This window comes from Carcharodon carcharias, chromosome 20 (assembly GCF_017639515.1).
Source record: "Carcharodon carcharias isolate sCarCar2 chromosome 20, sCarCar2.pri, whole genome shotgun sequence".
Classification (NCBI taxonomy): Eukaryota; Metazoa; Chordata; class Chondrichthyes; order Lamniformes; family Lamnidae; genus Carcharodon; species Carcharodon carcharias.
In genome coordinates this window covers 34,809,384-34,825,358 of record NC_054486.1, presented here as the reverse complement: position 1 = coordinate 34,825,358, position 15,975 = coordinate 34,809,384, and the positions used below count along the sequence as shown (strand labels likewise).

Here is a 15,975-nt window from a genome sequence, read left to right as displayed (position 1 = left end):
CCCCCACCTGCCGCCCAGGGCCATCTGTCATTGGTTTCTATGTTGTGCTTTCACAGAGTGCTGACCCTTGTTCTGCTATTAACACATTCTGCTTTTACCTTTATGCCGCTATCAGGACCTTCTTTAGCCTTTACCATGACCATTAACCCTCCCTTTGCCTTGTGTCTGTGACATCTTTGTCAATCTCTCCTTAGCTCCTACCTATCCCTGACCTTCTATCTTGCTCCACCTGCTCGATCCCCTCTCAAACAGTATAACATTTATCAAGTTTCTACTTCTCTTTAGTTCTGAAGAAGAGTCATATGGCCTTGAAACATTAACTCTGTTTCTCTCTCCACAGATGCTCCCAGAACTGTTGAGTTTTTCCAGCATTTTTGTTTTTATTTAATTGCTTGAACATTGGTAGGTGTGCCTTCTGCTGCCTGGGCCCTAAGCTCTGGAATTCCTTCCCTAAACTTTTCTACCTCACATTCCTCCTTTATAGCATTCCTTACAACTTACCTCTTTAACTAGGCAACTGCCCAAATATGTCTTTATGTGTCTTGGTACCAACTTTTGTTCAACAGTGCTCCTGTGAAGCACCTTGAAACATGTTAAAGGCGCCATATAAATACAAGCTTCTGTTAGCTTCTATGAAAGTACAAGAACTGGGGGACACAAATTTAAGGTTTTTGGTAAGAGGTGCAGTGGGAGTGGGTGTGAGGAAAAACTTTTTTAGGCAGTGAGTGGTAATGTCTTGGAACACATTGCCTACATGTATGATGGAAGTGGCGACAATTAATGATTTCAAAAGGAAATTGGATGGGGCACTTGAGGGAAATAAACCTGCAGGGCTACAGGGATAGAGTGGGGGAATGGGACTGACTGGATTGTTCTACAGAAAACTAGCAAGGACTGGATAGGCTGAATGGCCTTCTACTATGCTGTACTGACTCTATGAATCTATCTGTATGAACATTATATGAGGCAGTGGGAGTAAATAACATTTGGTGTTAAAATCGAGACAGCCACGTGCATGTTCCTGAAGCACAAAGTTCATCCTTCAAACACTAGCCAGCCCTTGTTTTCCTTTCAGCTGAGGACTGCGAGCTCTTAATGAAGATTCCCAAAGTGAAGTGTTTGAGGAACATGAAGCGGGAAGGTAAGTCAGGATATATGAGTGTTTTTTTTTCCCATTCTCCTCGGTCTGTTAACAGAATACAACTTTGTTCATCACATGGTCAATTGTTTCAAATGTAGTCCCCATTTAGCTTTCTGTCAGCTGTGGTCCTCTCGTTTCTGAGTCATAAGAGCATGGAATTGGAGGTTACCATACTGAACTGGAGAGTGGGATAATGGGTATGTTCTCAAATTGACAGCATGTGACTGATGCTGTCCCCCAGGGATCTGCACTGGGGCCACAGCCTTTTACTATACTTATAAACAACTTGGATAAAGGAATAGAATAAAGGAATATACCTAAGTTGCGGATGACATTAAGTTAGGTAATGCAGTAAATAGTATAGCTGGGATCAGAAAGTTACAAAGGACTTTATAGGTTAACTGCGTAGGTAAAACTCTGACAGATGGAGTTCAATGTGGGGATCTGTGAAGTCATCTACTTTAGACCTAAGAAATATAAACTATTTCCCAGCTGGTGAGGAGCTGTAACTGGAAATAAGAAGTAAGATTTAGGAGTCCTTGTGTCGTAAGGTTGTTTGGTGTCTCACTAAGCGGTCTGGAGGCTTGTTTGGTTGAACATAAACTGTTTATTGTTAACACACAACTATATGCATTTCCTCAAGGTATAGCCCTATCTAGGTGTTATCTTCATGCTGACTTCGCTCAGACTCCCTCTACACACAGTCTGCCATCATGTGACTCTCTACATCACAACAAGGGCAGAACCGTTCTCCAGTCCCACATTAACCCTTGCTATACCAAACACCCTTATACGACACCACCCCCCAAGTCTTTACCCAGAATATTTACAATACAATCTCTCTTCTCCCTCCCAAAATCACTGACTTTATAAATTTAGACTGGAGGCTTCACTGTTCTTCCAGATTTTGTTCTTGTCACGTTTGGAGTTGCTTTGGGCTGGCCTTGTTGGTTCGGAGTTAAAATCATAGTATTCTGTGTTCATGACACTTGGTTGCCTCTGTCTGACTTGCTTTTTGCTCCTTCAAGTTTAATTTTTCTTTCTAGACAACCCATTTGCTTTGTTCAAACACCCTGGGCTTTTCCTGTTCCTTCTGAAGGGAATGTTCACTCTGTTCATTCATGGGATGGACTTGGGCTTTCTTTTTCCGTGGTGTCTGCCATGATCTTCCTGGGAGTTGAAGGTGTTTCTCCCTCATGTTTGAATGTTCCTCATCCATGAGCTCAACCTGCAGTTTGGCTTGCATTGCCACACCACGTTCATTTCTGGCTTGCTGAGGTGTGCTTCAGTGAGTTTGTGGTCGCTACTCCCCTACTCCAGCATCGACTTGTTGCTCTTTGTTTCAGGTGAAAACTGCAGCCATGGTTTTCGCTGGTTGTGTGACAGCAACTGTTGCACTTTGAGGTTCAGGCTCCTGTGCACCTTCCGCGCAGAGCATGTTGGTGCTCATCTGAAGGCTTGGCTGGTTCAACCAAAGAGGAGCTTCTGCTGCCATCCGGAAAATAGTTAGACTAACCGCCCCTGCAAAGAGTGAAGACAATTCAGAGCTGAAGCCCCAGTCGAGAGTATCTTAATTGGTGGACCTTGTGGGAACCTGCCATTCCATATAGATGACGACAGAGGTTGTTTTGACGTCTTCTGCTATTTTGAGGAGGTTAAGGGCAACACAGGCTTGTTGAATTTGCTAGCTCTAAAGTTTTATTACTTCTTAAATTAAAATATGTATCAAAGGACTTTAGAACATCTCCAAATTTATCTGAAAATGTATTTATTCCTTGACTTGCAATGATGTCATCGGCTATCAGACCTACTGAGTACAGTAGAGTATTCACTTGTTCAGTCTCTTAACTAATCCTGAAGGCACTAAGAGAGAAAAGGATTGTTTTCGGATGATCTACAAAATCCTGAATATTTGCTTTTCGCCATACCAGAGCAGTTCTAGGATCAAGTCCATGACCAGAAGTTGGATTCCTCCAGCACCATTGAGTGGTGTGTCCATAGCCAGAGGTCTTTCAGCCACGGTTCCATATCCGAGAAGACCGTAACTCGGGCTCCCGTGTCTAATTTGAGATTAGTGAGATGTCAACATTCCAATAAGAGAACCGAGGATCCTTCATCTCACCCAGAAAGCACGGTTGGGTTTTTTCCTGGTGTGGTACCTCAATCTTGTGGACTGTTTTGGGATCCTCCGTATGTCTTGAGGTCCTAGGCTTACACAGCTTTCCAAAGTGTCCCAGCCATTTGCAGTTAAGCACTGCACATAGGTTACTGGACATTGCTCTCACCTGTGAGGTCTTTTGGCTCCACAATATTGGCATGGTCTCCCACCATCTTGTGATTTGTTTACGTATTGTCTTCCTTGGCCTAGGGTCTCCCTTACCTTTTGTTGCTTTATGAGCTGGACCGTTGGGGTTGCTGTTTATCATCACTTAACCTCATCACGTAAAAAGGACCAGCGTTTTTGGCAGATTTCAGACTGCCTGACTATTTGGATGACGTTTTCCAGGGTCAGATTTTCTTTTGCCTGTAGTATGTCCAAAAGGTTATGAGCTCTGACTTAAGGTTGCCATAGTCACAGCCTTAGGCAAATCTGGATACTTATTTACAAAAGAGTCAATGAGTTCTCCAGGCTGCTGGACTCGCTTGTTGGATTTGCTTGCTCTAAAGTTTTACTACTTCTTAAATTAAAATATGTATCAAAGGACTTTAGAACATCTCCAAATTTATCTGAAAATTCATTTATTCCATGACTTGTAATGATGTCATCGGCTGTCAGACCTACTGAGTACAGTAGAGTATTCACTTGTTCAGTCTCTTAACTAATCCTGAAGCTATCATGTATCTTAAAAAACATTTTTTCACTAAAGCCTCTAATTCTGCACCCGGTCTGGTCCTTTTATCAGTCTAAATTGATCTGGTAGGTTTGAGTTATTATCCATGACTGTTTTTTAGTGCAGGGGAGCATAACTTTAAAATTTATTAATTTTGCTTCCAATCTCCACCCCCCCATCATCTTCACGTGGTCCATCTCTGACACTTCCCTTCCCTCCCTTGACCTCTCTGTCTCAGTCTCTGGTGATAGACTGTCCACCAATATCCATTACAAGCCTACCGACTCCCACAGCTACCTCAACTACAGCTCCTCACGCCCCGCTTCCTGTAAGGACTCCATCCCATTCTCTCAGTTCCTTCGCCTCCGGCGCATCTGTTCTGATGATGCTACCTTCAAAAACAGTTCCTCTGACATGTCCTCCTTCTTCCTTAACTGAGGTTTTCCACCCACAGTCGTTGACAGGGCCCTCAACCGTGTGCGGCCCATCTCCCGTGCATCCACCCTCATGCCTTCTCCTCCCTCCCAGAAACATGATAGGGTCCCCCTTGTCCTCAATTATCACCCCACCAGCCTCTGCATTCAAAGGGTCATCCTCCGCCATTTCCGCTAACTCCAACCTGATGCCACCACCAAACACATCTTCCCTTCACCCCCCTGGCGGCATTCCAAATAGGATCGTTCCCTCCGGGACACCCTGGTCCACTCCTCCATCACCCCCTACTCCTCAACCCCCACCTATGGCACCTTCCCATGCCCACGCAAAAGATGCAACACCTGCCCTTTCACTTCCTCTCTCCTCACCGTCCAAGGGCCCAAATACTCCTTTCAAGTGAAGCAGTATTTCATTTGCATTTCCCCCAACTTAGTCTACTGCATTCGTTGCTCCCAATGCAGTCTCCTCTACATTGGAGAGACCAAATGTAAACTGGGCGACCGTTTTGCAGAACACCTGCGGACTGTCCGCAAGAATGACCCAAACCTCCCTGTTGCTTGCCATTTTAACACTCCATCCTGCTCTCTTGCCTACATGTCTGTCCTTGGCTTGCTGCATTATTCCAGTGAAGCCCAATGCAAACTGGAGGAACAGCACCTCATCTTCCAACTAGGCACTTTACAACCTTCCGGACAGAATATTGAATTCAACAACTTTAGAGCTTGAACTCCCTCCTCCATCCCCATCCACTTTCTGTTTCCTCCCCCTTCCTTTTGTTTTTTCCAATAATTTATATAGATTTTTCTTTTCCCACCTATTTCCATTATTTTTAAATCTTTTATGCCCCGCTAGCCTTTCCACCCCACCCCCACTAGAGCTGTACCTTGAGTGCCCTACCATCCATTCTTAATTAGCACATTCATTTAGATAATATCACCACCTTCAACGTCTCTGTGTTCTTTTGTTCTTTTGCCTGTGACATCTTTTGATTATCTGCTCCTATCACTGCTTGCTTGTTCCTACAACCACACCCCCCCACTTCTCTCCGCCTCTTCCCCCCCCCCACCACTAACCTTAAACCAGCTTATATTTCACCCCTCTCCTTAGATTCACTCAGTTCTGTTGAAGGGTCATGAGGACTCAAAACGTCAACTCTTTTCTTCTCCGCCGATGCTGCCAGACCTACTGAGTTTTTCCAGATAATTCTGTTTTTGTTTTATAACTTTAAAACGTTGTGTCTGTTTTAAAGATGGCACTCTAGTAACCATTTTGTTCTCCTCTTCCTGCACATGTTGGGTTTTGGAGGGCTGCCACTGCAATCGCAGGCCCGATTTTTTGCAGAAAATCTTTAGATTGAAGGTTTGAGCTCTTTTGAACATTTTCAGGGTATTTTAGGCCATTTAAAAGGCAATTCCCAGCTTTGGCTGAGGTTTTAAAACTTCTTTTTGTTTTTTTCAACGGAGCACAGCCGACCTTGGACCCAGGCTGGCCACAGTGATTAAAGAAACAGATTGCTCTGTTTGATCAATGCCCTGAATACTGTAAAAGGCCAGATCAGCCTTTGTACTGACTTTTGGGGTTTTTTGTTCACACTTGTGATCTGGCCAGGCTGTTTGACTCTGCAATCGATGGGGGCTCACAATGGACCTCCATGTGCTTTGGTGGGGTCCTTTAGCTGCACAGTGTATTTTTCTTCTGCCCTTCCAGCTTCCATGTTTGCAATGGAGCTTCTTTAAGGCGATCTCCAAATGTGTCTTCATTTCAGGCGCACTCCACCCAGGTCAGGATGCTGTTCCCTTAACTTTTCAGGTTCTGGGGTCCTTCACCAGCTTCTCTGGGTATCTGGGTTCGTTCATTAGCTGCCACCATGTTGTAAAGTTGCTTGGTATCTCACTAAGAGGTCTGGAGGCTTTTGTGGTTGAACATAAGCTGTTTATTGGTAACACAAACCTATATAGATATTTCCAAGGTTTCGCCCCTCTAGGTGCTATCGTCATGCCGACTTCTCTCAGACTCTCTCTACACACAGTCTACCATCATGTGACACTGTACATCACAATGTAGGGGGGGCGGTACTGTTCTCCAATCCCGCATTAACCCTTGCTATGCCGAACACCCTTAGGAGAAGAGAAATTTAGGAGTTCTTGTACAGAAATCACTAAAAACCAATGGACAGATACAAAAAATAACTTAAAGGATGAATGGAATCGTTTATCACAAGAGAGATATAATGCAGATGGATGGAAGTCACAGTTTACACAGCTCTGGTTAGACCCCATCTGGAGTACTGTGATCATAGGAACAGGAGGAGGCCATTCAGCCCTCAAGGCTGTCCTGTCATTCAATGAGATCATGGCTGATCTGCAGCCTAATTCTGTATATCTGCCTTTTGCCCAGATCTTTTGATATCAGATATCTATCAGTCTCAAGTTTAAAATTAACAATTGATCTAGCATTAATTACTGTTTGTGGGAAAGAGTTCAAAACTTCTACTACCCTTTGTGTGTAGAAGTGTTTCCCAATTGCACTCCTGAAAGATCTGGCTCTAATTTTTAGACTCTGCCCCCAGTCCTAGACTCCCCAACCAGCAGAAATCTTTTCTCTCTCCCTACCCTATCAGTTCCCCTTATTATGTTGAAAAATTTGATCAAATCGCCCCCTAAGCTTCTAAATTCCAGAGAATACAATCCTAGTTTGTGTAATTGCTCCTTGTAATTTAATTCTTGGAGTCCAGGGATCATTCTGGTAAATCTATGCTGCAATATATTCTTAAGGCTAATATATTCTTCCTAAGATGTGGTGCCCAGAAGTGCTCACAATACTCCAGGTGTGGTCTAACCAGTATTTTGCATAGCTAAGCGTGATTTCCACTTACATTCTAGTTCTCAAAATTTAAAGGTAAGGATTCCATTAGCCTTGTTGATTTTTCTCTGTGTCTTTTCATTACATTTTGATGATTTATGCAGGAACTGGATCACATTCTATGCAGTTTTTGCTCCTCCTTTTGGAGGCACCAGGCCTTTGTAATGCCAAATGCCTCAAGATCAGAAGAACTGGCACAGTCAAGAATCAAACCTGAATTCCCCCAACATTATGGGCACAGGAAGACATTGCGCCAATACACTGAAACCATTTTTAAAGGTGGTCTCTTTGCTGAGGGGTCGTGTCTGAATTACTGGTGAATTAATGACACCACTCAACAGATAAGCCTTTGTGAGTCCCTCCATGGCCTCACCCCTCCTTATCCCTGTGGTCTCCAATGCCGTACAACCCTCTGAAATATGTATGCTTCTCCAATTCTAGCATTTGAGCATCCATGACTTTAATTGCTTCACCATTGTTGGCTGTGTCTTCAGCTGCAGGGCCCTAATTTCTGGAAATCCACCCTAAACCTCTCCACCATTCTGCCTCTCTCTTCCTTTCAGATACTCCTTAAAACTTACCTCTGACCAAGCTTTTGGTTACCTGTTCTAATATCTCCTTGTATGCCTCGGTGTTAAAATCTATCTGATAACGCTGCTGTGAAGTGTCTTGGGATGTTAAAGGCACTGTAAAAATGCAGGTTGCTGCTGTTTTTGTGTAAAATGCTTCTCTGTCTGTAGGGTTAATCCGGTCAAGGGTGAAGGGAGCTGATGCCGCTACTGCAGAGGTTCTAACCTTCCTTGACAGTCACTGTGAGGTAAACAAGGACTGGCTACAACCGCTCTTGCAAAGAGTTAATGAGGTGAGTCTCTGGAAGTTGTTCTGTAACACAGTGGCATTGGCAGTCGAAGGATTGGGCCAGAGGGAATGGCTTCGAAGTGTAAACACCTGGGTTTGTCAGGCTGAGTGCTCTCAGTGGTGGGGAATAAACTATCCTCAGGCAAGGCCAGTATTTATTGTCCATCCCTAATGCCCTTGAGAAGATTGTGATGAGCTGCCTTGTTGAAACACTGCAGTCAGCATGATGTAGTTATACCCACAGTGCTGTTAGGGAGGGAATTCCAGGACCTTGATGCAGTGACAGTGAAGGAATGGCGATCTAGTTCCAGGTCAGGATGCTGAGTGACTTGGAGGTGAACCTGCAAAGTGGTAGTGCTCCCCATTCATCTGCTGCCCTTGTCCTAGGTGGTGGTGGCCGTGGGTTTTTGGATCTGTCTCAAACAGTTTGCCCATGCCTTAGAGCACCTCTACTCCACTAAAGGGATATTTCTTCCTGTTCCACATCTCTGACATCCTCATGAGTGAGACTGTCAATTCAGTTTGACTTTCTTCCAAATTCTAAGTGCTTCAGTACTGCAGAGACATGCTCATTAGGAAGCAGATTGAACCATCCTGTGTAGTATACCTTGTTGTTTCCATGAACTTGCACCGAACCTGCCGACTCTCAGAATCAGGTGCTGTGCTGAGTTGAAGGGTATAACTAATTGTTATTAGTCTGGTTAAATGACAATTCTAGGGAGAGGAGTTAGGCTAGTGTTTCTCATCAATGTTTTTGTTGATTGGGGTGAATCTAGGCAGCTTTCAGGGGTTAATAAGTCATCCCAGAGCAGAAATATTTTCTGATTGTAGGATTCTTTCTCTCTACTTTCACTCCCCTCAGCTTTCTCTTCCTTTCCCCTGCTCTTTGCAGGTGACTTTGAAATGGGAAAAAAAGACCTACATTCATGTTGCACCTTTCACAACCCAAGGACATCCCAAAGTACTTTACAGCCAACTATACACTTTTGAATAGTATAGTAGGAACTGTGGCATGCCAACTTATGCACAGCAAGCTCTCACAAACACCAATATGATGGCCAGATACTCTGTTTTTGTGATGTTGTTTGAGGGATAGATATTGGCAGTATATTGGGGAGAACCCCCCTGCTTTTCTTCGAAATAGTGCCATGGGATCTTTTAGTCTACCCCAAGCAGGCAAATGGGGCCTTGGTTTAATGTATCATCCGAAAGACAGCACCTCCAGCAGTGCAGCACTCCCTCAGAGCTATATTAGGGGTGTCAACTTGGATAATGTACTCAAGTCTCTGGATGGAGGCATGGACCCTAGACCTTCTGACTCGGGGTGGGCACTATCAGAGCTACGACAACTACAATGCATTTCTGAGGCAATGTGCTCTGTCAGGTGATTGTAAAAGATGCCATGGCATTACTTGAGGGAGAACAAGGAGTTTGCCCAATTTCTTGATCAACATTTCTCCTTCAACCAGTATGGACTATCTGATCATTCATTCAGCTGTTGCCTATGGGACCTGGTTGTGCACTGATTGGTTATGATGTCAGCCGAAAGGAGTAATGGTGCTTCAAAGATTAACCCATTGATTGTAAAATGCTTGGGGTCTGAGGAGGTGATGAAGTGCTCCTACTAATGCAGGTGCTTTCTTGTATCAGAGGGACCTTGTGAATATGTTCCTTTTCCCTGCTATATGAATGTAGTTCCTCGATGCTGACTGCAGCCATCTTCTCTTCCCCACCCTCCAGGATTACACTCGTGTGGCGAGTCCCATCATTGACGTCATAAGCCTGGACAACTTTGCTTATCTGGCTGCATCTGCTGATCTGAGAGGAGGTAGGTATACACTGAAGCTTTGGACTGTCATTGTGTTTTAAAAACGTGTTCAGGAAATCAAGGCTGAAAACACTAGGCCTGAGCCTAGATTGAGTGAGAAATTGTGATTGGCTTGCTTTGTTCTGGGTTTTATTCTGGACCCAAACTCTGATTGCAGCCATTGTAATAGCAATAGTCCTAACACTTCATTTATTTGAAGAGATTTTTATATTTAAGAGTTAATTTAAACCTGTGCATTCATATAGCCCCTTTCACAAACCTGCACTGCCTTTCATTTAGTTCATGGATGATCTGTACCTCCAATCCATTTACCTACTCTTTGATCCTCTTTGATACTCTTACTCACTAAAAATCTATTGCTCTCAGTCTTCAGTTGACCCCCAGCATCCATAGCCTCTTGAGGGAGACTATTCCAGATTCCCACTACTCCTTGTGTGAGGAAGTGCTTCCTGTTTTCACTCCTGAATGGCTCAGCTCTAATTTTCTGAGCTCTTCCACCAGAGGTAATAGTTTCTGTCCATCTAGGCTGTTGAATCTTTTTAAACCTCGGAAGGCTGATGCCATTGGTTTTGAAAGAAAGGGGAACAGAGGAGGCACTAACCAAGTAGCCAGCAATGGGACCATGAGAGATAGCTAAGGTGTCAGGAGCTGAATGAGAGGAGCACAAGAGGGTGAGAAGTGAGTTTGATAGAAGGGATGAGGTTAGAGAGGAGAGCAGTGCGATGAGTCTTGACTTCTAGATCTTGGAGTCAGGAAGCAAGACAAGTGTTGTGGAGGGATTGTCTCAAGCTTTGGAACTTCAAGTGGAAGATTCAGAGAAACATTGAATTTTCAAAGATAAATTCTGAGAATTAGAATAAAATATATGTTACCTGTCAAAGTCCTGTTGCAAAGCAACATTTTTGTCAATTATCTACACCTGGTAACTTGCCAGTCCTCTGAGTTGTAGGTACATTTTTTTCAAAGGGGTCTTTCGATTCAAACGTGCTGCCTTGTGTATGGCCTGAGATTGTTAACCTGTAAGACAATGAACAAAAAAAGGCAGGGGTGCTGGCGTTACATCTGGGTCACTTTGGAGCTCTGTGGATTGGTGCTGTTTAGCTGCTCTGATTGGTGCAGAAACATTGTTCCACCCTCCATAAACCTGAGCTCATCGATACCTCAGCTGCCCATCTTCTAGCTCGCACCATCATCCCGTGCTCACTGACCTACTTCCCTGAACACACTTCTCTGTGTAAACTCCTTCAGCCTTACAACACTCCGAGATCTGTGCCCTTCCAATTCTTGTATCTTGTGCATCCTCAATTTTAATTGCTCTGCCATTGAGGCTATGCTTTCAGCTACCAAGATTCTAAGCTCTGGAATTCCCTCCCTAAACCTCTCAACCTCGCTTTTCTTCTTTAAGATGCTCTTAAAGCCTACCCCTTTGACCAAGCTTTTCATCACCTGTCAATTAGTGTCAACTTTTGTCTGATCACCCTCCTGTGAAGAGCTTTGGACCGTTGAACTACATTAAAGAAGCTATATAGACTCAAGCTGTTCTATTGTAGGTTAAAGGCACCAGTAAGTTCTGGGGCATTTGCTTGACTTGAACTCACTTTCCTCCACAGCATTCAATCATTGTGCTGTCACTTCTGGCAGTCACTCCAAAGAATATTCCATAAAGACTGAGTGACGTAAATCACTAAATTACAATGGGAAGGGAGAGGAATATGGAGACTGGCAATATTTTTGTTGTTGTTGCTGTTGCCAGCTTTTAAAAAGTCTTAGCGAAATCATTCCTGGGGTGTACAAAGTGACCACATGGGAGCCCAGTCAGTTCAGCCTATGAAGTCCAGGTTTATATTCCTCATTTGTTTGTTTCTCCTGTTTGAATTTTGTTAATTGGAGGTTTGAGAAGGCCTGCTTTTTTTTTGATTATCACTGTGAGTTCACTGGTGCATCAGAATGGTAAAATCTGTGAGTACCTGAACCTCGAGACAGCTGCAGTTGAATGTGTTCATGGATTGGAAGATTATATACGGCCATGACTGTTAGCCATGGCTCAGTGGGTAGTACTCTAGCCCCTGAGTCAGACGGTTGTGCTTTCAAGTCCTGTTCCAGAGTTTTGGGCACATAATCCAGGCTGACACACCAGTGCTGTGCTTAGGCAGTGCTGCACTGTAGAAGGTGTTGTCTTTCAGGTGAGATGTCTGCACTCTCAAGGTGGACATAAAAGATCCCACAGTACTATTCAAAGAAGTGGGGAATGGGGGTTGGGGAAGAGTTCTCACCGGTATCCTGCCCAATATTTATCAATTAGCCAACATCACAATCATCACCATGGGTTATTTCGGCTGCTACATTTCTGACATTACAACAGTGAATACACATCAGAAGTATTCTATTGGCTGTGAGGCACTTTGAGCCATCAAGAGGCCATGAAAGGCACTATATAAATGTGTACTTAAACTACCAAAGATAAAATGTTTGGACACTCTAAACTGCAGCTTTGAGCTGTACCTGTTCCATTCCTGACCAGACAGGAGGAGCTTCAGTTGGTTTTATTTTATCCTGGGCAAGGGAAAGCAAGAATGGAAGTCTGAGCTGCTGCTGCTAGTTGGTGTCCAGTAACACCAGCTGGGAACTGCATGTTTAGAAAGGACAAGGCAAGGCTTGGCTGCGTTATCACCTCACTTGAATTGACTGCCAGGACAATCAAGGCTGGACAATGAAGATGCATTCTTGGGTCATTTGGTTGATGGAGAGGCTGGGGGGACTAAACCCAATAAATGATCACGCACAGGACAAGGACACAATTTGGCCAAGAGATTTGAGAAGAGAATATTTTAAAACAAGTGTGTCCAAGTAAATTAATGGTGAAAAGTATAGAGAGGTGCCCTATCATATAAACCTGTCAGAAATAAATAGAGAGACTTGCATTTATATAGCACCTTTCACAACTTAAGGACTTCCAAAGTGCTTTACAGCCAGTGAAGCATCTTTTGAAGTGTAGTCACTGTTGTATTGTAGGAAACCAATTTACATGCAGCAAGCTCCCACAACAGTAATGTGATTAATGATCAGGTAATCTGTTTTTGTGATGTTGGATGAAGGATAAGTATTGGCTAGAACTCCCCTGCTCTTCTATGAAATAGTGCTTCTAATCACTTCTCGGCCTTTTGGCTAAGATCAAGTGTAGTCGTGAAGCGATGGCTATAACCAGTTGAGCCCCATACCATGGGGTACCTAACACCTTCCGGGTGACAGTGAAAGACAGCGAAGGAGGAGCACCCATGGATCGGGCATTCTTCATCAAGCAGATCCTGTTGAAGGCGTGTGGATTTGAAGCGGAGGAGATCTACTCCCTGCAAGACTTCCCCAGTGCTGGATGTTTCTACGTGACTTTCAAGCTTGTGGCAGCTTGCGTCAAGTTCCTGAAGGTGTTTGAGGAGAAGAGAGACCAGCCGAAGATGAAGATCCTGACGGTGGAGCCGCTCTTTGCTCTGCCATTGCAACGGGACTGTGTGGTGACGGTGCATCTTTACAACCCCTACGTCCCTGTTGCCGACATGTTTACCTTCCTCGCCAGGTACGGCGACAAGGTTGGGAGCTGCATCGAGGTTAGAGACGCCTTTGGGATTTGGACATGCAAACGCCAGATTAAGGTCACGCTCAAGACCGATGGTAAGGGAGCCACCTTCTACCCTCCTTCCAGCTTTGCTATCGGGGGAAGCCGGGGCTACCTTGTCTACGCTGGGCAGCCCAAACTTTCTCGCTCATGTGGCAAGTCTGGTCATGTGGCGGCCAACTGCAGCACCGTCCTCTGCAAGAACTGCAAACAGGAAGGGCACCAGACAAAAGACTGCAAACAGACTAAGTGCTACAACCTGTATGGCAAGGCAGGTCATCTCTACAGGACCTGCCCCAAACGCTGCCTCACTTATGCACAGGCAGCCAAAGCCAACGAAGGGGAAGCAGAAGAAATGCTTCATGTCACTACTACCAAGGACACTTGCAACACTCCAACCACCATGTACCCCAGTGAGAACAACGGGACAAAGGAGGACACAAGGTGGAGGAAAAGATTTAGGCAGCAGACAGCCAATCAACAGCACTGCCCCCTGAACCTCCCAGTCCTCAGGAGAGCGAATCAATGGAGGAGGAGGAAGCAGCGGAAAATCAGCAGGGGGAGTGGCAGCTGGTGAAGAGAGCCAAAAGGAAGAAGGGTCTAAGAAGGGACCAAGCCACTTCCCAGACAAGTGGCAAGAGGCGTCTCCCATCCGACACGGATGACAAGGGCAGCTGCTCTTCGGACGAAGAAGTGCAAAGGCAGCACCTACAGAAGAAGCGGAAAAGCTCTAGGGAGTTGGAGGACGAGACATCCAAGCTCCAGAACATTGGAAACAATGAGGAGACCAGCGCACCCCAACTTTGCCCAGAACCCGAAGAGGCCAGTGCACCACAGCTCCGGGAAGCCAGGAGCAGCAACGCCCCGGAGGGGGAGAGGCTTGGAGAAGCTTCTCCAACAGAGGACATTTCAAACCCCGCTCTCTGCACGGACCCCCAGATGCCACCTGAGCAGAACACTGCCAATGAGGAGGTTCAGGACAGTTTCCTCAGCCCATCCAAAGTGAGGCAATTTGTGAACACTATGGATATGCAGGAGCAGACCAAAGGTCTGGGACTCTCATAGGCAACAGGTTTGGTAAGAGACTAAATGCTTTAAAATGGGTGTAAAGATTGTATCCATAAATGTGCGTAGCATTAAATCTACTACGCGATGTGTTGCGACCTTGGACTACCTTGCCAAGGTCAAAGCTGACCTGTTGTTTCTGCAGGAGTGTGCGATACTGCACCTCAGCTCCTACAGGCAATGGTCACGATGGTGGTCCCACAGGCCATCGATCTGGTCAGGCGGAAACGACCCTCGTTCCTCCGGCCTGGGTGTTCTGCTGTGGGGAGGCAACTTCACCGTCTCCGAGGTGAAGGAGGTGGTGGGCGGGTGCCTCCTCGTAGCAGACGTAATGTACAAAAACGCTCCTCTCCGGTTAATTAACGTGTACGCCCCGTCAAGGGGCCGAGCGACTGGAGGTTTTTCAGCAGCTCCCACTGCTGCTGGCGACCTCCAGGCCGCTCATTCTGGGCGGCGACTTCAACTGCATCATCAATGCGGCTGGACGATCCGGCAGGGCCGACAGCAGATTGGATGCTACGTCCAGATCCCTGATGGAAACAGTAAAAGATGCCAAGCTGCGTTACATCTTCAGCAACCCTGCAGATGGAGCGCAGCGTAGAGACACCGGGTCGCGGCCAGATTGGTCCATCCGTTCCAGGATAGACTTCCTGTTTGTGTCCTGTGCATTCACAGTCAGATCCACCGACGTCAAGCCGGTGTTTTTCTCTGACCACTGCCTCCTTCTGGCTGACTGTCACTTAGAGAAGGACCAGAGGGTGGGCAGGGGGGCATGGAAGCTAAATGTGCAACTGCTGACCCCAGAGAGCATTGAGGAGCTCAAGAGAGAATACAAAGGTTGGAGAACCGTGAAACCCTCTTTGAGTCCCTGACACATTGATGGGAAGCGATCAAGGGAAACATCAAGAGGTTTTTCATTCTCAAAGGCACCCAGAAAGCTAGAAAGGAACAGAGGGAAATGTTCTGACTCCAGAAAAACATGCAGAATCTGCTCCGGCTGCAGTCGATGAGGGTCGATGTCAAGAAGGAACTCCAAGAGATGAAGAGCCAGCAAGCCTCGCTCTTTGCCTTGGAGGCCTCCAAGATCATCTTCTGTTCCAGAGTCTGCTCTGTGGAGCAGGATGAGACGTGCTCACGTTTCTTCTTCCAAAAGGTACACAGAGAGAGCAGTGAGAGCTCTGTGATCAGCAGCCTGAAGGAAGAAGACGGCTCAGTAAAGTCATCACAGTCCGACATTTTGAGGATCAGCAAATCCTTTTATGCCGGATTTTATGACATGAAGCCCACAGACAGCATGGCCTCCCAGTCCTTCCTGTCCTCTATCACGGAGGTCTTAGACAACAGT

The 15,975-nt window shown here is 45.6% G+C and overlaps 1 protein-coding gene across 1 annotated transcript in view; it reads left to right on the top strand.

Annotated features, from left to right (window-relative positions):
- Positions 1-15,975, top strand: part of galnt16 (UDP-N-acetyl-alpha-D-galactosamine:polypeptide N-acetylgalactosaminyltransferase 16) — a 157,654-nt gene that overhangs the window by 84,709 nt on the left and 56,970 nt on the right. The window contains exons 5-7 of the mRNA XM_041214883.1: positions 1,076-1,141; positions 8,010-8,131; positions 9,868-9,955. Of these exons, the coding sequence (XP_041070817.1) occupies positions 1,076-1,141; positions 8,010-8,131; positions 9,868-9,955 (276 nt within the window). The remainder of the gene's footprint in view (positions 1-1,075; positions 1,142-8,009; positions 8,132-9,867; positions 9,956-15,975) is intronic.